Genomic DNA, 23,648 nt, shown 5'->3' with positions numbered 1-23,648 from the left:
GGCCCTGCCTATGAAATTTTTGTTTACTGTAGGGTTGTAAAGATATTCCAGGTTTAGAATTTTAGCTTTTTCTTTTAGGTAGATGATCCAACTTGAGATATTTTTGTGGGGTAAAGACTAAGGTTCAGTTTTTTCTTTATGGCTATGAAGTTGTTACAACACCATTTCCTTTCTTCACTGACTCACATGTGTTTCTTATAAAAGTCAAAGACTCTCTAAAAGTTAATTGTAGCAGATTGTATTTTACATAGATATCCACAACAATCTATACAGGTCACACTGCTCTTCGCATACGTGATTTGACTCTATTTTCATTGAAAAGTGCAGTCTCCATGTTCTCCTCTTGAACTCTAGTGTTGCTTTCAACCAACAGAGTATTCTGGAAGAAATGTCACGTGACTTCTGACAGTAGGTCTAAAAACTCAATATACAGCTCCCTTATTTGTTGAAACAAATGCACTTGAGGTCCTGGACTATTTTTAAGAAAGTTCAAACTGCCCATGTAGAGATACTCTTTCTGAGATATCCTGAGGTTATTTGAAGGATGAGATGCCACTAGCCAGACCATTACTGTCCCACTTTCAACCATCATCCCAGTATACCTACGTTAGAGAGTACACAGCAGAATCACCTAGTTGAGCCCTTCTCAGTCTTGGCCCATAGAAATGGGAATTGATAATAATTGGTTTATAAAAGCATTGAATTCTATGGTGGCTTGTTATACATCAATAGATATCCAACTTTTATTTTGATTTTAAGAATGGGGCACTTACATAACAACAACCTAAGACATGGTTTTGAAGATTCCCTTCGAACAATAGGGCTTCTAAGAATCTTAAAAATTTATAAATTTATAATCTACATTTAAAAATTTATCTCTGGTTGTACTGAATTTTGTTCTGTAATCTATAATCTTAAATATGTGCAGCAAATTCTAGAATTCAGATATGTCTTTTATCCCCAATATTTCCATCTAGTTTCTGTTTTTCTAGTTGTTTTCATTTCTCTGCTGAGATTCCATGTTAATTCATGTTGATAAAATTTTCCTTTAAATTCTTGAAAATACAACATCTGTTTTAAAGTTCCTCTCTGTTAATGTGAACATTTGTATCATCTTGTGTGAACTTTCAGTACCTGTACACTTTCCTCATTATTAAATTTTCTTGTTTCCTTGTATGTCTAGTATGTTTTCATTGTATCTGACATGGTAGACCTTAAATTGTTGAGGATCTCGTTGTGTTGGAGATATTTAATTTAATGGCAAATCAGTATGATCCTTTTGAGGCTTATTTTTAAGTATCTTTTTAAAGGCAGGATTAGAATATCCTTTACTTTGGGACAGAATATTGTAGGTCTTAAAATGTGACCTTTCAGCAGTCACCTGAGTGTCAACATGTTTGGTGAGGTCTTTTTGTTCTAGTTGGTCAGAGCTTCTGTATTCCAGCACTCTTGGATCTTCAACACCTTACATGAGCTCACTAATACTCTATTTGCCTTAAACCTTTCTGAGTCTTACCTTTAGGTAGCTTCTCTATTTCATTTCTGCTACCTATTGTTCAATATCTAAAACTGGTTGCTTCATGTGATTTATCCATTTATATATTGCTTATGGCAAAAGATATGATACAGTACTAGTTACTCTGTCATGCTTAAAAGCTTTGGTCTTACTTTTTATTTGTAGCCTGTATCTTACCATAACTGTTCATGTTCACGGGAAGTCTAAATAATTTTAGGGGAATAATACACATTTAAATACATCTATGAATAAGAAATTGATAATACACAGATGTATCTTTCAATTACTGATAAAACAAAATATTAATAAATTATATTTCATGAGATCAATGTTTTTAGATAAAAATCTCATCCTAGATTGCCAATAAATATACTCCTAGTTTAAAGGAATTTTAAACATAAAAGTAGATAAAAAAATCAAAAAATAAAAATTGTTCAACTCTTTAATTTATGAAATGTAAATTACAAGCAAATGGCAACATGTTAAATGTGCAATGGATAGGATATACTAATTTTATTTTCTCTTACATTTGATATCCAAATATCTTTGACCATATATATTTAATTTGAACTGGAAAAATGTCATCTTGAAGATCAGAAGACATTAATTACCAGCGTAATTTTTACCAGAATTCAAAATAAAGGTGAATTCTCTCTACATGCCTTTTGCTACTTAAGGTATTAATGAAGCCCAGTGCATATCCTAGAAAAGTAAGCAAAAAAAAAAAAAAAAAAAAAAAAAACCAAAATCTTTGGACATGAAACTTGGGGAAAAAGCTGTATACAGATGTACAAATCCACACAATGACCAACGATCATGCTTATAAACTATTTGTTTATGTCAAATGTTTAAAAACAATTAACTGAGATTTCATTTCTTGTTTTTTTTATGTCTTTATATTTTAAGCCTATGGCATTGTTTTATTATATTTCAAAACATGTATATATATTTGAGATCTTAAATTTATCACAGTGTTAAAATTTTTCTGAAAAAAAAACTTCATATGAAATGCAAAACTGATTACAACTTGCAGAACAAATGGGACTGAGAAGTGTGCTTGAATAGTTTTATCAAACTTTTTCCTCACAAAATAAATAATTGGGCTTTGTATTCTGTATGAATATTCTTATTAACTGAGCCAACACTGCAAGCATGTCATAGAAGTCAATATGCATTTTTAAATAAAAGAAATACAATAATCAAAGAAGACATTCAGAAATCTTAATGATGAATGTAAAATATTTACATATTTACCTTTGTAGCTTAGTTTGAGTCGTGGAATATTTTGTTTAGAAGTTCCGATGACTGGAAGAAATAGCACGGTCATGCTTAGCATCATCAAAGCATGATAAAGGTAAAAACTGTGGCTTCTGGACTTTGTTCTTTCATCTTTATTGGCATCCATGATGAAAACAATGTTCTCTTTCAGTACTAGTGAACTCTAAAAGAAAAAAAAATTAGAAATTTATTGCAGATTTTTCTAGATATACTATATTATAATTTTCTGAATGTATATTGAATTTTAAAAATAATTTCTATTTTCTTGCTTGTTCTTACTGTATTTTTCTAGAGAATATGAATCCAAAACTCAGAATTGTCTTTACTCCAATGTAGAAAATGAATACACTACTAGAAATTAATCTATTTTGTTAATAATTGTATTTTCCTTTACTAAAATTGGTTTTTTTTTGTTTGTTTTTACTGCGAATATCTGAAGATTTTTTATAACTTCGATCAGATGAAAACACTGGTAGACATCTATTTGTATTCCGTATCATCCTCAAAAGGAAAGATCCTCAAAAAAAAAAAAAAAAAAAAAAAAAGACACAAGCTACTATCTTGAAGGAGTTATTCTCTTACTTCTTACAAGTTATTTAAAAGGCTACTTTAATTGGGGAGATTAGATGAAATCAGATCAGGTCCTTCAGTACAGAGTGTAGGGCTGAAACATACCATCTACTCGTTACCATTTAGGGCAGCCCTGAATAGAAAAATAAGTTTTAAAGTATAAGAGTTAATAAAAGGAGGAGATCGTTATTAACTACACTGCCATAAATAAGGTGACTTGGTTGTCTTCGTTAAAAATTGGAGAAAAACAAAAGATACATTTTCAAACTAAACCTGATATTAAAAATTACAAATAATATTTATTGAAGTGTATGTACCAGACACTTTTTAAAAGTAGCCTACACTAAATGGCTTAATGCTAATGGCAATCATAGAATAGGTAGTTATTTACCACATTTCACAGTTGAAGAAACTGTCATACAGAGATAAATATTTCTTCCATGGTCACATGGCAAGTAAGACAGATGGAAACATTTGGTTAGGATTTTAGATGGAGTCCACCTTCTTAAGATCTATGTCTCTGGTGTTTTCATTACGGTAGAGTTAAGTGACCTCCAACTACTGAAGGAATCTTCAACTTCTCTTCCTTCTTGAAGGTACTGCCTTTTATTTTTTTATTTTTTCCACCCTAAGAAATAGCCCATGGAAAGAATCTTGCTATACTGACTTACAGGAGGATTCTGATGTGTTACCTGCTTTACCTGTGGTTGAAATATTGTTTTGTGTCTTCCTTGCTGATAATGTTAGCCATAATAAATATGTATTAGGCTTTAAATAATTTTCCAATTATTTAACATTCAAAATAAGAATTTTGTACCTATTCTTTTGTTTTAAGAGATCTCATGAAGGCTGAATTTTAATTAAGCAAGAGAAATTCTCCATTTTACCAAAATGCCTCAGAGACTTTGAATATCAAAGTTCCAGTTACCTTACATCTTAGAAATGAAAAATCATCTCATGAAGGAAAACAAGATCAAATTTTGAGGTGTACAAATTTATGTTTATGAGTGGCAAACATTTAAGGACAGACAAATCTTATGGTAAGTTTCTTCATGAAATATTAAGCATAAGTTCTTTTCTCAATTGTTTTTATTATTTTCAAAGGTATCTATGTATCAAATTATTTTGTAACATGTGAATATTTAATTCTTCCTATAGATTAATACATACAAATTTATTTTGATATTAATTTAAAGATATTTTATTAAATATGACACATAGCATATATTTTATTCACATTTACCAGAGATTTCATGAAGGTTTCACCAATTAGTTGTAATCTTGAGAGACAACAAAAATTTTCTTCCAATCAAAAAGATCCATATATAGCAGTGCTTTATGAAAATTTTAATTTTTAAAACTTGAATTAAATGCATTTGAATATAATACACAAATAAAATCCTTAAATAACACATTTGCAATAAACCCTAAAAAAATCATATTATTTTAAACCTAGAAGGAAGACATATTTAAGCTATTGTCACAAAACAGAATCACTTTAGCTGATCTATAGAAAGAAGTTATCAGATTAGACTTGAATCACTCAATGTTTTAAGAAATGCATCCTGGCAACTTTTAGTTTGACTTGACATCACTAGAAATAGATGTATTCTTTGACTTACAGATCCTTCTTAAAAAATTCCTGTTTTTGGACAATTGCCATCACCATTGTTATATATTTGCATCTTAACATACATACATTTACATAGCTGGTCATGATATTTGTATGTACATACATGTATGGTTATATATATTATATAATTCTTATCAGTCGTTAGCACTATAAGTAATCCTCAACTATTTATTAAGTTAAGGAAAAAGATAAGAATTGTTACTGAGGGAGTGATTAATTATATAGGAATAACAACAGTATGAGAAAATGATTCTAAAATTGAGGCATGTATAAGGCACTATGAAAGAGAACTTAAAAGAATATTGCATACGTAAGCACAAGGCCCTGGGTTCAATCCCCAACACCGCAAAAAAAAAAAAAAAAAAAAAAAGAGTATTGCATAGATATAAACAAGATGAGAATATTTGATGGAAGACAGAGAAAACCAGAAACAGTTCCAGAAACAGTGATACCTGGCTAATGGTTCCAGAAAGATTAGGCCGGCAGCATCATGGACTTAGTGAGAGGACTGTAAGGAGAAGGAAGGGAGAGCGTAGTACAATCCAGTGGGGGTGGGAGAAAGGGGACAGCAAAGAGCAACTTAAGCTAACTCTTAAATTTGCCTCATGCCTCTTTGGTCACCTAAAATATTATGACTCAAAACAATGCATCACTTTTTACTGCCATTGGTATTTGATCATGTGTGCTGGTTCCACATTCGTCAGGGTTTCTCTAATCTTATTTTCCTGTTCATTTCACTTTTACCTATTTCATCATGTTAGCAGGACACTGGTGTCTGACTGCAGCAGACCCCCAGCCTTGATATACAAATATGCATTCCTCTCCTGCCCATACTCTTGAAAACAGTGAGAGGTAAATTGAATGAGCAGACTGAGTATATTCAATTTCTCATTAGGTAGTTTTTCTGATCACTTTCACCTGCAAAATATACTACTTTTGTTCCGTGACTTGTGACAATGTATAGTTATGTACATAGGCAAAAGAGAGAGAAATTTCCATATGTGCGTTTTATTAGTAATAATGACCTCAGTACAGGACATCTCCTGGAAATTAATGACTAGTTTGGGTTAATGGCCCTTGGCTATGTATTGAGATATCTACTCCTCCAACTGGTCATTAATCGCTAAGACATGCCCTGTGCCTCTGACATCATAAGTTAAAAAGATTGATGTTTTGGTTTTCAATGAACAGTAGTCTTACTGTCCACTATAACCCAACTCATTAGTATTGTTAAATAAGTTAAAAATCAAAGCACTGGTTTCTTCACTACTATGACATTCTGGTAAGTGCCACACATGCAGAAACACATGTGAAGGAGGAACAAAATGAAGCAAAAATCCTGAAAGTGCAACAATTTTTTAAAAAACTTAGAATATTTTTTTTACTATAAAACAGTCACTTTCTATAATCTGCTCCCCCTGATTCTTTGTTTTTCTTCCCAACAATCTTTTGAATCCAATAATCTTTTAATTGAGATAATTTATGTGTTGAACATCTTGCCAACAACCTTTCTACTAATGTATTGATATTTTGCTATCTTTGAGTGTGTATGTGTGTGTGTGAGTGTGTATGTGTGTGCACATGTGTTCTGTGTGCACATACAGAAGCATGCATCCTACATCTGGGAGGAATTATGAAGAGAAGTAGGTGTGATTTGCCCAAAGTGGGTAGATTTAGGGAATTGCATAGGTTATACTGCATGCTACTGTCTGTAACAAGCTCGACCTGGAGCTAATTAACTGCATATAATCTATTCCAGATGTTCACTGGGACAAATAGCACTCTTGGGGATCTTCAGATGTGGAGCCAATAGGGAGTGTTCTGATTATGAGAGTTTTACACACTGTTCCACTAAATCAGAAATCCAAATGCACAATCTAACACTCAGGAAGACCTTGTGCCATTTCCCTAAGGAGCATAAAGAGAAAAGAACTCATTTGTTGGATAGTAACTCATCAAAAAATTTATTTGAGTAGCAAGAGATATAAAATTTTACATATGAACTTCATTGATGTGACTTATTTATTAATATTGATTTGTTCCAAAAACAGTAAGGCAAGATGATATACTATTCATGTGGAAAAACAGTTCCTATCCACGGGACATTAATTAAAATATATAAGAAGTCTTCCCACATGAAAACTTGGAACATTTAAATTTAGGATTCACTCTCAGGTTTTTGTGTGTTCATGTGTGTTTGTGGGTGTGTGTGTGTACACTTAGGAAGGGATCATCACTGTTTTAATTTTATAAAGAGCTATTTGTTCTTTCTACCTAAGTGGTGCATGTAAGGTCACTTAAGTTTTTTGCCCAACTCAAAAGACACAAGGCAACATGACTACTTCCAAATTAAAAACAATATCTGTACGAGTTCACTTGGGCCAAATTGCGGCTCGTAATTTTGAGCTTTTGTTTGGTTAGATGGTTTTCCTGGAGGGTACACCAGACTGATCAATTATTGGCACCATTACTTTATGGCATGGTTGTTGATGACAAAACAAACAGCAATTATAGAAGAAACTTGAGAGCCAAAGAGGCAATAGACATAAACAAATGAGAAGCTTTATGGTTGCAGAGGGCTGTTATACATCCAATTAATCACATGCAATAATATCAAGGCAGGAAGCCAGTGATATGCCAGAAGAGTCACTGGGATGAAGTTGGAAACACCAGAACTCTCATTTAAATTTACCTTTATCTCATCCTTTCAAAATTTTTCTATTTTCTATTTTCTAATATACACAATATCCTACTACTTTTATATAGTCAGTGGTATGCAATCATTGCCCAAGTGTATATTGCTAAGAGTAGTAAGTAGAATTTACAAGGCAGTAACTTTTTGTTGAAGTATTTAATTGTCTATTAATGGACTTCATTGCCTTCAAAGTGTCATGACTTCCCCTCAGTTGATATATTCCAGTGGAGTCTGGAAGACCATCTGACTCAGATCATGAAGGAGACTTATGTTTGATTAAATATTAATCTACTTGCTAACATCCTTATGATAACAGCCAGTGACATTACCCCACACTCCAAACTAAGTATGAACATCATCAGTTGTGGAGCTGAGCTAAACTATTTATCAGTAAAGATAGATTACAGTAGTTACATCCTTTTACTTAATACTTTAAACGCAATGTTGCATTTCTAAAATATACTGAAAGTGTATTGCTATATAAATACTGATCAACCAAGCACCACTATTACATATCACATGGCTTTGCAAGCCAACAGTCATGTACTTATAGCCAGATCCAATTCTCCAGGATCTATCCATAATGAATTCAATAGAAAATGATATAATACTGAGCATACACGAGTGACCTCTTTGATTTAATATTGTGGATTACATTTTTTTTTTCCTGAACATAACAGTAGCAAAATCAATGTTTAACTGAAAAGAGATTCCAAAGAAATCAAGGGCCTCCAAGCTTCAAAGTGAAAAATATTTAACATATTTGCAGCAATTAATTAAACACTACAATAAAAGACTTCATTGACAATATCTTTGGCTATTCCTAAAATTCATAAATTTGCTGTTCAAAGTAGCAACCTGACAGTTATCAACTTGCAGGGTCATAGAAAACACCAATAGTAATATCATAGTTTTTATTATAACCATAATGTTCATTTCTTACTGTGTGTTTATTATCGAGAATTTTTTATCTCTAATGTGCTAGAGTCCTTTCACATTTTAGGAAAAGTCAAATTATTATATTCAATATGTTTTAATTTGCTATAAAACTTCTATTCAAGCACAAGATAAAATTATGATTCAAAGACAATTTATAATGTCCTTAATGTATTCTTATAGTTTATAAGGCCTGGAAAATAGAATTTTCAGGAAAACATTATTTCAAGAATATGAAGATAACTGAAGAAAATAAGTTTTTATTTTGGAGATTAAACAAATGAATAAGCAAGTCAATTAATAAATTCCATTTCTATAGTGTAAAATGGGAGAATAAAATTGATGGTTTGAATTCAATTAATGGAGGATAAGACATACACATATGTGGAGAGTCTTGCATGCCACTCAATTAAATTACACCAGATAATTTATCAAGAAAGGGAAAATAACTGAAAACTCAATAAAATAGTAACTTCATGTAAAAACTTAAAATACAATTAGAATAAACATTGGTAAGGATATGTAATATTTGAATTTAATATTTTCATTTGTATTAAAAAGACTAAAGTAATTAGGCTTCTCTTACTGTCTTTTCCAGAAATTCATACTCACTTACAAACCATGTTTAACAAAACTTTATTGTTAAGACCCTATAATTATATATCAAAAAGAGTAAAACTATGAAACATAGTGGGAGCTAAACAATTATTTTTAGTTTATTCACTATGATAGTCCAGAAAATAGGAAAGCACTATCTCCAAACTGAAAATAAAAGGTAAAGTTTGATGTTCTGTTAATATTCAAGTAGTTTTGGTAAGTTAAAAAGAAAAAGAAGTTTTTAAAATAGTATTTTAAACAATTCTAAATCTATAAATTTCCAAGTATTACTCTTTTTGTTATTGTAAACAAATACGGTACAACTTGTTTCTCTGATTTTACATGAAATAGAGGCATACCATTTGTGTAATCATACATTTACATAGGATAATGGTGTTTGATTCATTCTTTTATTTTTTTCTTTCCCCCCACCCCTCCCACCTCACTTTTCTTTCTATACAGTCCCTCCTTCCTCCATTCTTGCTTCCCTCCCTCCCCCCATGATGTATCATCATCCACTTATCAGGGAGATCATTCGTCCTTTGGTTTTTTGAGATTGGCTTATCTCACTTAGGATGGTATTCTCCAATTTCATCCATTTGCCTGCAAATGCCATAATTTTATTATTCTTTATGACTGAGTAATATTCCATTGTATATTTATAAATATACCACAGTTTCTTTATCCATTCATCAATTGGAGGGCATCTAGGTTGGTTCCACAATCTGGCCACTGTGAATTGATCAGTTATGAACAATGATGTGGCTGCATCACTGTAGTATGCTGATTTTAAGTCCTTTGGGTATAGGCCAAGGAGTGGAATAGTTGGGTCAAATGGTGGTTCCATTCCAAGTTTTCTAAGGAATCTCCACACTGCCTTCCAGAGTGGCTGCACTAATTTGCAATCCCACCAGCAATGTATGAGTGTAACTTTTCCCCCAGATTATTGCCAACACCTATTTTGGCTTGTATTCTTGATCATCGCCATTCTAATTGGGGTGAGATGGAATCTTAAGAGTAGTTTTGATTTGCATTTCTTTTATTACTAGAGATGTTGAACATTTTTTTCATATATCTGTTGATTGCTTGTAGATCTTCTGTGAAGTGTCTGTTCATTTCCATAGCCCATTTGTTGATTGGGTTATTTGTATTCTTGATTTACAGTTCTTTGAATTATTTATATGTTCTGAAAATTAGTGCTCTATCTGAAGTATGAGTGGCAAAGATTTTCTCCCACTCTGTAGGCTCTCTCTTCGCATTGCTGATAGTTATCTTTGCTGAGAGAAAGATTTTTAGTTTGAATCTATCCCAGTTATTGATTCTTGCTTTTATTTCTTGTGCTATGGGAGTCATGTAAAGGAAGTCTGATCCTAAGCTAACAAGTTGAAGATTTGGACCTACTTTTTCTTCTGTAAGATGCAGGGTCTCTTGTCTGATTCCAAGGTCCTTGATCCATTTTGATTTCAGATTTGTGCAGGGTGAGAGATAGAGGTTTAGTTTCATTCTGCTGCATATGATTTTCCAGTTCTCCCAGCACCATTTGTTGAACAGGCTGTCTTTTCTCCATCGCATGTTTTTTACACCTTTGTCTAGTATGAGAAAATTTTATTTATTTGAGTTTGTGTCCTTGTCCTCTATTCTCTACCATTGATCTACTTGTCTATTTTGGTACCAATATCATGCCGCTTTTGTTACTATTGCTTTGTAGTATAGTTGAAGTTCTGGTATTGCTATACCCCCTGCTTCACTCTTCCTGTTAAGGATTGCTTTAGCTATTCTGGGTTTCTTATTCTTCCAGATAAATTTCATAATTGCTTGCTCTATTTCTGTAAGGTACATCATTGGGATTTTAATTGGAATTGCACTGAATCTGTATAGCGCTTTTGGTAGTATGGCAATTTTGACAATATTAATTCTTCCTATCTAAGAACATGGGAGATCTTTCCATCTTCTAAGGTTTTCTTTAATTTCTTTCTTTAGTGTTCTGTTGTTCTCATTGTAGAGGTCTTTCAACTCTTTTATGAGATTGATTCCCAAATATTTTATTTTATTTTTTTGAGGCTATTGTGAATGGGGTAGTTTTCCTAACTTCTCTTTCTGAAGATTCATCACATATATAAAAATGCATTAGATTTATGAGGATTGATCTTATAACCTGCTACTTTACTGAATTCACTTATGAGTTCTAAAAGCTTTTAGGTGGAATTTCCCAGATGCTCTAAATATATAATCATGTCATCAGCAAATAGGGATAGTTTGAGTTCTTCTTTTCCTATTTGTATCCCTTTAATTTCTTTGGTCTGCCTAATTTCTGGGGCTAGAGTTTCAAGGACAATGTTGAATAGAAGTGGTAAAAGAGGGCATCCCTGCCTTGTTCCAGTTTTTAGGGGGTATGCTTTTCCCTTTTTCACCATTTAGAATGATATTGGCCATGGGCTTAGCATAGATGGACTTTACAATGTTAAGGAATGTTCCTACTATCCCTATTTTTTCTAGTGTTTTGAGCATGAAGGGGTGCTGTATTTTATCAAATGCTTTTTCTGCATCTATGGAAATAATCAGGTGATTCTTGACTTTAAGTCTGTTGATATGGTGATTTACATTTATTGATTTCCAGATGTTGAACCAAACTTGCATCCATGGGATGAAACCCACTTGCTTGTGGTGCACTATCGTTTTAATATAATTTTGTATGTGATTTGCTAAAATTTTGTTGAGCATTTTTGCATCGATGGTCATTAAGGATATTGGTCTGATATTTTCTTTCCTTGATGTGTCTCTTTCTGGTTTAGATATCAGGGTGATATTGGCTTCATAGAATGAGTTTGGGAGGGTTCCCTCCTCTTCTATTTCATGGAATACTTTGAGAAGTATTGGAAGGAGCTCTTCTTTAAAAGTTTTGTAGAACTCGGCTGAGAACCCATCTGATCCCAGACTTTTCTTTGTTGGTAGGCTTTTGATGACTTCTTCTATTTCATTACTTGAAATTTATCTATTTAAATTGTGTATGTCCTCCTGGTGCAGTTTAAGTAATTCATATGTCTCTAGAAACCTGTTGATGTCTTCAAGATTTTCTATTTTGTTAGAGTATAGATTTTGAAAATAGCTTCTAATTATGTTTTGTATTTCACTCGAGTCTGTTGTAATATTTCCTTGTTCATTCCAAATTTTAGTAATTTGAGTTTTCTCTCTCCTTCTCTTTGTTAGTGTGGCTAAGGGTTTATCAATTTTGTTTATTTTTTCAAAGAACCAACTTTTAATTTTGTCCCTTTTTTCAATTGTTTCTTTTGTTTCAATTTCATTGATTTCGGCTCTGATTTTAACTATTTCCTGTTGTCTACTACTTTTGGTGTTGCTCTGTTCTTCTTTTTCTAGGGCTCTGAGGTGTAGTGTTAGGTCATTTACTTGTTGATTTTTTTTCTTCTTTTATTGAATGCACTCCATGAAATAAATTTTCCTTGAAGTACTGCTTTCATAGTGTCCCAGAGATTTTGATATGATGTATCTTTGTTCTCGTTTACCTCTAAGAATTTTTTTTATTTCCCTCCTGATGTCTTCTTTTATCGATTCATCATTCAACAGCATATTATTTAATCTCCAGGTGTTGGAGTAATTTCTGTTTTTTATTCTGTCATTTATTTCTCATTTCAATCCATTATGATCTGATAGAATACAAGGTAGTATTTCTATCTTGTATTTCCTAACATTAGCATTGTGGCATAAAATATGGTCTATTTTAGAGAAGGAACCATGTGCTGCTGAGAAGAAAGTGTATTCGTTCTTTGTTGAATGGTATATTCTATATATGTCTGTTAAGTTTAAATTATTGATTGTGTTATTGAGATCTATGGTTTCTTTATTCAATTTTTGTTTGGAAGATCTATGAAGTGGTGAGAGAGGTATGTTAAAGTCACCTAGTATTATTGAGCTGTGGTCTATTTGATTCCTGGAATTGAGAAGGATTTGTTTGACATACATGGATGAGCCACTGTTTGGGGCATAGATATTTATGATTGCTATGTCTTGCTGATTTATGCTTCCCTTAAGCAGTATGAAATGTCCTTCTTTATCCCTTCTGACTAACTTTGGCTTGAAGTCCACATTATCTGATATGAGGATGGATACTTCGGCTTTTTTGATGAGTCCATGCGCATGGTATGTTTTTTCCCATCCTTTCACCTTTAGTCTGTGCGTATTTCTTTCTATGAGATGAGTCTCTTGCAGGCAGCATATTGTTGGATTGTTCTTTTTAATCCAATCTGCCAGTCTATGTCTTTTTATTGATGAGTTCAGGCCATTAACTTTCAGGGTTATTATTGTGATATGATTTGTATTCCCATTTAACTCATTTTTGTTTTTTGACATGATTTGGTTTCTCCTTTATTTGGCTATTCCTTTAGGGTGGTTCCCCCTTTGCTGATTTACATCATAGTTTTTCATCTCTTACTCATGGAATATTTTCCTCAGAATGTTCTATAGTGCCGGCTTTCTTTTCATAAATTCTTTTAGCTTTCGTTTATCATGGAAGGATTTTATTTTGTTGTCAAATCTGAAGGTAAGTTTTGCTGGGTATAAGATTCTTGCTTGGCATCTGTTTTCTTTCAGAGCTTGAAAAATGTTGTTCCAGGCCCTTCTAGCTTTTAGGGTCCGGATTGAAAAATCTGCTGATTTCTGTATTGGTTTCCCCCTGAATGTAATTTGATTCTTTTCTCTCGCAGCTTTTAAAATTCTGTCTTTATTTTGTATGTTTGGTATTTTCATTATAATGTGCCTTGGTGTGGGTCTTTTTAAATTTTGTATATTTGGAGTCCTATCAGCTTCTTATACTTGATTTTCCATTTCATTCTTCAGATTTGGGAAATTTTCTGTTATTATTTAATTGAATAGATTGTTCATTCCTTTGGTTTGTTTCTCTAAGCCTTCCTCATTCTCAATAATTCTTAAATTTGGTCTTTTCATGATATCCCATAACTCTTGTAGATTCTCTTCATGATTTCTTACCATCTTCTCTGTTTGGTGAACTTTGTTTCAAGGTTAAATATTTTGTCTTCAGTGTCTGAGGTTCTGTCTTCCAGGTGTTCTATCCTATTGGTTATGCTTTCTATGGAGTATTTAATTTGGTTTATTGTTTCCTTCATTTCAAGGATTTCTGTTTGTTTGTTTTTTTTTTTTAGTATATCTAACTCTTTATTGAAATCATCTTTTGCTTCCCATATTTGCTCTTTTAACTGTTGATTGGTGTGATCATTCAGAGCCCGCATTTGCTCTTTGATCTCATCCTTTGCTTCTCTGATCATTTTAATTATGTACATTCTGAACTCCCTTTCTGACATTTCTTCTGCCATGCCATCATTGGATTTTATTGATGTATCATCTAGTTATGTTTAGGACATTTTCTTCCCTTGTTTTCTCATATTGCTCAGGTATCTACTCCTGTAGTAAAGAAACTCTGAGATAGTATAGATTTCCCCTATTGACTTATAATGTCCCTGTAGATTTCCAATAATTCACCTCTATCTCTGCGCAGAAGTCTCTCATTGGGCGGCCCTTTCTGAGAAGGTGCCTGTGGTCTGGGCCTGCTGCTCATGCTGGGGGAGCCTAGCTCTGTGTGGAAGCCTCTCTCTTGGCAGCCCTCCTCTGCAACTCTGCTGGTTGTCTGGGTTCACCGCTCCAGTGGGGGAGTCGTGCTGGGCAACTCTTCTCCTCAAAGTTCCCTGAGTTCCTGGACTACCGCCCAGGCTGGGGAGCCTCGCCCAATGGGAGAGATCACATGACGGCTCTGAGGTGGTCCCGAGTCTCTCAATACCTCCTCTTCTTGAATCCTGAGTTCTGGAGCGGCATGAGATGCAGTCACCCTCTAGTCTGCCATCTTGATCTGTCCTCCAAGTATTACTTATATCAGTTTTTAAAATTACTGTATTTTATATTTATAGCATACCAAAGATTTGATGTGATCTCTCCCATAGATTCAAATTACCTCTTAGATCATCTTAATATATCTGCAAGCTCTAAGTTGGAACATGAAAAGCATATATTAAAAATACTTTCTATATTCAATATAAAACATATACTTATGTGTATTAAATATTAAATATTTCCGTAGCATGAACTTTACTGTCCTCAAAATGCAGACTTCAGTTATTACTAATTAAAAATTTACAAAACTAAAATTAAATGTTAATGTACTATATAATTCAAAGTAACATTGCAAAATGATTAAATATTATTTTATAAATACAAGTTTTAAATAACATGTATATATATATACATATATACATGTGAAACTATCTTATTTTAAAGTATTATACTCTTTCAGAAATAGTTCAATGTACTAGACATGCAATATAGAAACTTAGTATGTACTTCACTAAAGAGCTCATGGATAAAGCCAAATTAATCCCTTTTACATACACTATCTTAATACATAAAGGGAATACTTCCTGGACTAACACATTGGTATTTTAAAAGTAACTTGCAATTGCCCAGCAGATAGGCAATATATAGAGAATGGGTTGAGATGCTATTTTAAGATCATGAGACTAATAAATTGTTTGCAATTTCAATTTCTTTATCAGGCAGTCCTGTATCTCTCTAGAAAACCTATTGTTTTGATTTTCTTACATAAACATGTTTTCATGTGTGTGTGTGTGTGTGTGTGTGTGTGAATATGTCAGGCTATTTCTTTTCTACCCTCATCATCTATTTATCTGTTTTCTTATCTACTATTAGCAATTTCTGAGCTTTGTTTAATCTCCTTGTATCTTTAGCTATATCTGAACAACTGGACTTAAATGGCCATCTGAACTCTTTCTGCTTCCAAGTAGTGTATCAGTTAGGGTAAATAGGGGATACCTGAGTTGAGCACCCAGCTCCTGATAAACTTTTCCCCATTTTTGTTTGTAAATCTTTTTATTTAAGAAAGTTTTTACCTTTTGTTATATAACTTCTAAAATTGACTCTAGAGTGAAGTAGCACTACAGTCTGGATTTTCAACTTAGGTCATCTCTCAAAATCTCTAAAAATTAAACTCATTTATTTTTGCAATTTGTTTAACAGCTAACATTAAATTCTTGAATCTTCCAGGGTTGGCTAAGACTACTGGTTAAGAGCTCAGGCCCTGATCATTGGATGGTTTGGGTGTAATCTCTGTTTTGCCTTTTATCAGCTTTATTCCTTAAGAGAATTCATCCAATTTCTCTTAAGTCCAGTTATCTCATCTTCAAACAGGATCATCAGTTGTCATCAAATGTGATAAGCTGGAAGAATAAAATGAAACAATATGTGGAGATCACTAGTACATTTTCAGACAGGCTCTTGTCAAATGTTAAAGAGTTTCCATTTTAAAAAATTTGTTCTTTTTAGTTATACATGACAGTAGACTGTATTTTGACATGTCATACATACATGGAGTATAACTTCCCACTCTTGTGGTTGCACATGATCTGGAGTTACACTGGTTGTGTATTCATATATGAACACGGGACAGGTTATGTCAGATTCAGTGTTCTGTCTTTCCCATTCCCATCCCCTCTTCTTCCCCCCCATTTCTCCGGGGTGTTCCAATTCTGTGATCCTCTACTCCATTCCACCAGCCTATTGTGAGTCTGCATATCAGAGAGAACATTTGATCTTTAGTTATTTTAGGTTTGGTATGATAGCCTCCAGTTCTATCCATTTATCAGCAAATGCCATAATTTTATTCTTCTTTAAAACTGATTAATATTCCATTGGGAATACATACTATGTTTTCTTTATTCATTGTCTGTTGAAGGGCAACTAGGTTGGTTCCACAGCTTGGCTACTGGGAATAGAACAAACCTCCGTTTTTACATGGGCTATAATAGCAACCACTTTTCTAAAGACATGAAGTGAATATGAAACTAAAGGAAGCCTGGAAATTCCCAACATCCTTTGTCACACTTGCAAAGGTGTGTGTGTAATTTGGCATTAAAGTTCCTAACACTCATTATACAATGTAGTTTTTTTATAAATACAAAATGAAATAAGACCCCTATTACAGAAATAATAATACATTATTTTCTCTGAACTTCTCATTTCTTTAGTCCATATGCACTGCCAAAATGAAATCTTAACAAAAAACTCACACAATTGTTTTATTGGATTGTAGTGTAGAAATAGTTTGAAAATATATAATAAAACAGCAATAGAGAAATGTTATCTTTTTAGAATGTTCAATTTGGGATTATAAATATGTTTAAAGAAAAGTCTGTGGGGGAGGTCTTAGAGCTCATAATATTTAGAAATGGTTTTGGCAGTAAGCCAACCTAAAGTTACTTCTGAAGGCTTATTTGGACATTGTACTAGCCAAAGGAGTTTAAACACATTAAGAACTTTAGCTTTAATTAACTGCTGTACTATTTTAGAGTATTCAAAACATTGAGTTGTTCTAGCACAATAAAGTCGGTTTAAAAAATCTTCTCTATCCTTCTCAAGACTTGCATTTAAATCTTCCAGAACAAGTGTAATTTCACCTACAGACAAAAGTGATTTCAAATCACACGAGTTAGGATATCTGTCAAGTTCACCATTGTATCCCCAAAGCCTAGCACGGTGCTTGCTAAAGGGTGAGAGATGAACACATACTTGCTAAGTTAGTCAAAGTGGCAGCCAATCTCCTCCTCTTTCCTTCACAAGCCCACCTTAAAATGAACACTGAAAAGTAGCTAACATCTCTTTAGGTCATCCCTTGTGTGAAATCATAAGAACTCAAAAAAACTTTGTCTCTCTCCCAAGTGTCCCAGAAACACATGGGAACTTGGAGACTAAAGTAGAATGACTACTTATGGATGCTACAAAGATTCATACAAAAAAAAAAAAAAAAAAAAAATAGGAGTAATGACTGAGTGGTTCAGGGACACTGTTGGTCATTTGGGGGTATTTTTCAACTTTTCAGAATCACATTTTTTTCTCCAACATCACTTGAGGGTGTCTCAGGAAACTCCTGCATGTAGAGAGGTCAAGAAATAAGAGAAAATTTTTGAAATATACAGTCTGGTAGGTTTGGTTGTGAATTTCAGTTTTCAAACTTATTGAAAAATATTTTCTTTGAAATTTAGACATCTTGATGAATATAAGTTTTCTCCTTCCAATCACCATAGTCTGAATGGAGAATTTTGTCTATTTATTTATTTATTTATTTATCTATTTATTTATGCTCGGCATTGAACCCAGGTGTGCTTTATCACTGAACTACATCTTATCTCCAACTCTCTTATTTTTTAATTTTGAGACAGGCTCTCACTAGTTGCTGAGGGTCTCACTAAGTTGCCCAGACTGCCTCAAACTTGGCTTTCCTCCAGCCTCAGCCTCCCTGGGATCACAGATGTGTACCAACATAGCTGGTGAAAAAAAATTTATAATGAGAAAACGAAATTTCCTGTAATCCCAGTGGCTCAGGAAGCTGAGGCAAGAGGATCAGGAGTTCAAAGCCAGCCTCAGCAACAACAAGGTGCTAAGCAACTCAGTGAGACCCTATCTCTAAATAAAATACAAAAAAGGGCTGGGGATGTGGCTCAGTGGTTGAGTGCCCCTGAGTTCAAGCTCCAGTAACACCCCCCACCAAAAAAGAAATGAAATATAATGTGGCCCATTCTTTACTATTAACTTGCTACTTCCCTTTTTTTCTCTGTCATTAGATACCTTTTATCCAGAAGACAAAGCATAACATTGAACATAAGCAGAAATTAAACATGTTTAAAAACTATCCATTAAGTATTCATTCTCTGTCTATAATATCCACTCCTATAAAATTCACAGAACAGACTGTTTTCTAAACACATACATATTCAGATTTAAAGTGAGAAGGGAGAGTAGTAGTGTCTAAGTGGTAAAATATGCAAGCAATTTAGAGGGGAAAAGTAGGGATGTAGAGATTATTGCTGTCTTGGGTAAGAAAGAATGTGAAGTTCAATTGTAATAGCACATACATGTATCATTTGGAATGTGAAAGAAGAGAAACAAATTTTGATTTCAATGAGAAAAAGATATCTTCCTATCCTTGGCATTTCCATAAGTCAGTTTTCAGACAACTCTTCAATAAAACTATTTTATTTCATTACCTTCATAAAATTAAGAGATCGCCTTTAAAAAACAAGAACTTGTATACTATTTTACTTATTTACTCAATTTTTTTTAAAAAAAAAGGCTGAATTCCAGGACCTGTGATAAGCACTAGTATTAAGGAGTCATGCAACTCAGATTTTTCAAATTGCTGATTTGATTTTTTTTAAAGAAACATAAATTATCATCTATCAATTCATCAACCAATTGATATACTTCAAATTTGTAAAGTAATGATTTTTAGGAAAATTATTAAATCTATAAGTGATATTTTATAATTATATGCGTTTAGAACAATTTAATTTTATGATTGTCCGCAATGTTTTAAATACAGTGAAAAGGTATAATCATTCCCATGAGAAGGCAAGTTACACTTTATTATTGTTAAAAGTGAAATTTGCATGAACTAGGAACAGAAATTTTAGTTTTTTTTACTTTCAGACAGATTTTTATCCTCATGAACTCCATGTGTTAAAATATGGTGTTCTAAACATATGGTGTTCTAAGAACAACTCTCCAGTTGTTCTTTATAAAACACGCAGGGAGAACGTGAGCAAGGGTCAATTGTCACAGTGAAGGGGCTATGAGTTAGGGCACTGAAGACCTGACTTTGCCTCACATGGGATATCTTGTCTTTTCCAATCTAATTAACTCAGTGTCAGGGTTGTTTTATATAAATTAGTATTTAGATATATCATCAACCTAACAGGGATATTTTGTATGCCTAGTAATGCAAATAAATATTTTGAACATGATCAACAATATACATAGATCTAATTGTTTCTTAAGAGATCAACTTTTTAATTCAAATTTGCTTTTCGAGGGAAAGATAAATGAATATCTATTCTTTACCATAAAATTATCATCAGTATCAGTGATGTATTTAGTACTAGACAGTTTATTGTATCTCTAGAATTAATCTTTTCTACTTCATTTCCAGGACCAGAAATACAGCCCTGAGTTGTGGCAAATGAATGAATGTCTGCTTTACTACAATTGGTATTCTGGACTCTGTCTATAGACTGAAATCCTAGGGGTGCCCAATATTTCCAGAGTTATATCTTTAATGTTTGCTTTCATAATGCTATCTTTAAATTGAAATACAAATTCCCTCTCTTGGTATCCAAATTCCTTCTTTAACTACATCCATTGCCTTCTTTCCATGTTCCTCAATGGATCCTTTGTTCCCATCAAAATGGTCAATCAACACATGCCATTCAAATCATGTTCATTTCCCTTTATAAGTAATGACTTGAATCATGTTCTTCCCTCCCTGATCTAATCACACCTACAAAGCTTTTCTGGTTAAGTTTCAGGTCAAAAAATTCATTCACTACCAGGATAACTACAACATATTTTTCCCTGCAACAAATGTCCTTATACAGGTGGTTCACAAATTAAGATGATTGGACTTGTGATTTTTCAATTTGGAAAGATAAAAACAAGAGTTTACCATCACAAATGATGTTTTCCTTTAAAAGAATATCTGTTTAAAAATTCCTATCTTATGATGGAAATGGGCATACGTGTGTGGCAGAAACTACTTCCTCAGAATCATCACCCCTTCTTCATGTAAGGAATATAAATGGACCAGTCCCAACTGTGAACAAGAAGGCACGTGGTAGAAGCTTCGTTTCCCATCCTCTGTCATAACTATTAAGAATCAAAAAATTCTCACTAATTCAAAATGATGTGCGTAATGCACTGACACATTTAAAATAAATTGCTTGCCTCTATTCCCTCTTCCTTCCTTTTCTAACAAACCATTGTGAACAAGGTGTTCACGAGCCAGCCGTGTTCATACCAACTGAGGGCAATACACTGAGGAACTTGGCAACAAGACAAACAGCGTGAGAGTGCAAAACAAAGCCATTTACCCACCATGGTCCCTTGACTACAGCAGTCCCTTTGCATACCAAGAAATGCATTACTGTCTTGTCTGAGTACTGTATTTTGAGGCATATTTATAATAGGAAATCTAGGTATATTTATTTTATTAATAACCTTTAAAGTGTACATAGATTTGATGACTCTCTTTACTTATGATACATTTCATCATAAAATTTTTATGTGTTCTAATAAGTTATACATGACAGTAGAATGCATTTTGATATATCATACATAAGTGAGGTATAACTTCTCATTCTTCTGGTTGCACATGATGTAGAGTTACACTGGTTGTGCAATCATATATGCATATAGGGTAATAATGTCCAATTCATTCTATTATCTGTCCTATGTCAGTACTCTTTCCCCTCCCTCATTACCCTCTGTCTAATCGAAATTACCTCTATTCTTCCCTAGATCCTCCCCACTTATTGTGAATTAGCATCTGCATATCAGAGAAAACACTTAGTCTTTGGTTCTTTGGGATTGGCTTATATAGCTTAGCATGATATTCTCCAGCTCCATCCATTTACCAGCAATTGTCAGAATTTCATTCTTCTTTAAGGCAGAGTAATATTCCATTGTGTGTATATACCACAATTTCTTTATCCATTCATCTGTTCAAGGGCACCTAGGTTCGTTCTACAACTTAGCTATTGTGAATTGAGCTGCTATAAACATGGATGTGCCTACATCACTGAAGTCTGCTGATCTTAAGTCCTTTGGGGTATAAACAGAGGAGTGGGATAACTGAGTCAAATGGTGATTCCATTCCAAATTTTCTGAGGAATCTCCTCACTGATTTCCAGAGTGTTGCAGCAATTTGCAGTACCACTAGCAATGTATGAGTGTCTCTTCCCCACACCCTCACCAATATTTGTTGTTACTTGTATTCTTTATAACTGCCATTCTGACTGGAGAGAGATGAAATCTCAGTGTAGTTTTAACTTGCATTTCTCTAATTGATAGAGATGTTTAATATTTTTTCATATATCTGTTTATTGACTGTATTTCTTCTGTGAAGTGTTTGTTCAGTTCCTTAGCCCATTTATTGATTAGGTTTTTTTTTTAATTTTTTGAGTTCTTTGTATATCCTGGAGATTAATGTTTTATTTGAGGTGCAGGTGGTGAAGATTTTCTCCCATTTTATAGGCTTTCTTCACATTCTTGATTATTTCCTTTGCAAAACTTTTTCGTTTGATATTATCCCATTTATTGATTCTTCATTTTACTTCTTGCACTTTAGGAGTCTTGCTAAGGAAGTCAGTTCCTAAGACAACAGTGGAGATTTGGATCTACTTTTTCTTCTATTAGGTGTGGAATCTCTGTTCTAGTGCTTAACTCCTTGATCCACTTTGAGTTTTGTGTAGGGTGAACTATAGGGGTTTAATTTCATTTTGCTACATATGGATTTCCAGTTTTCCCAGCACCATTTGTTGAAGAGCTATCTTTTCTCCAATGTATGTTTTTGGCACCTTTGTATAGTATGAGATAACTCCATTTATGTTGGTTTGTCTCTGTGACTTCCATTCTGCGCCACTGGTCTATATGTATCTGTTTTGGTGCCAATATCATGCCATTTTTGTTACTATGGCTCTGTATTATAATTTAAGGTCTGCTATTGGGATGCCTCCTGCTTCACTCTTCTAGCTAAGGATTGCTTTGGTTATTCGGGGTCTTTTATTTTTCCAAATGAATTTTATGATTGCTTTTTCTATTTCTATGAAGTCATCATAAAATTATTTTAAGAAACAATAATAATATAGAACGGTGTTGCTATAATTCAGATGTAGAGTCTCTTGAAGGTCCAATTATTAAAGACTTGGTCCCCAGACTGTGTTGCTAGTGGGAAGTGGTTAATCATCAGGAGGGGGCCTAATGATAGGAAGTTAGGTCATTGAGAGCATGCCCTTCCCAGTTCCTGCTCTTTCTCTCTCTCTGCTTCCTGGCCACCATGAATAGTATTGCTTTACCACATGCTCCTGCCATAATGTTCTGCCTCACCACAACAACAAAGCCCCCAAACAACAAAGTCAAACAACTATGGACTGAAATCTTTCCTCATTTTAAGTTAATTTCTTAGGTATTTTGTCACAGTGCCAGAAATCTGACTAACATATATTTGCCTTAGAATTATTAGAAAGCTGGGTTATAATATGTCTTTTATGTGATCATAGAATAAAAATTAGCAGATTAATCTTTACAAAATTTGAGATTTCTTGGGCAAACATATTTCAACTATCAATGGCCTACTGTGTTTTTTTGGTGTAACTTTCAACCTAGAAATGTAGTTCTTCATTAATTTTTCTAGGAAACTTGACAGACATGCCTTCCAACAGTAACTTTAAAAATACTGTCCCTGATAAAGTACTAGTTAATAAGCTGGTAATAAAAGTAGTTGAAAGTTTGATTATGAAAACCAACTCAGAACTGATAAGGTATTTTAAAAGGAAGAG

General features: G+C 33.3%; 1 protein-coding gene across 1 annotated transcript in view; it reads right to left on the bottom strand.

Annotated features, from left to right (window-relative positions):
* SEMA3D (semaphorin 3D) overlaps positions 1–23,648 on the bottom strand; it is a 194,159-nt gene that overhangs the window by 126,845 nt on the left and 43,666 nt on the right. The window contains exon 3 of the mRNA XM_079151830.1: positions 2,771–2,957. Coding sequence (XP_079007956.1) covers positions 2,771–2,921 — 151 coding nt within the window. The 5' untranslated portion in view covers positions 2,922–2,957. The remainder of the gene's footprint in view (positions 1–2,770; positions 2,958–23,648) is intronic.

Source organism: Sciurus vulgaris (genome assembly GCF_902686455.1).
Source record: "Sciurus vulgaris genome assembly, chromosome: 8".
In the NCBI taxonomy this organism is placed as follows: Eukaryota; Metazoa; Chordata; class Mammalia; order Rodentia; family Sciuridae; genus Sciurus; species Sciurus vulgaris.
Note: the sequence above shows the minus strand (reverse complement) of the source record. Positions and strands in the feature narration are given on the sequence as shown.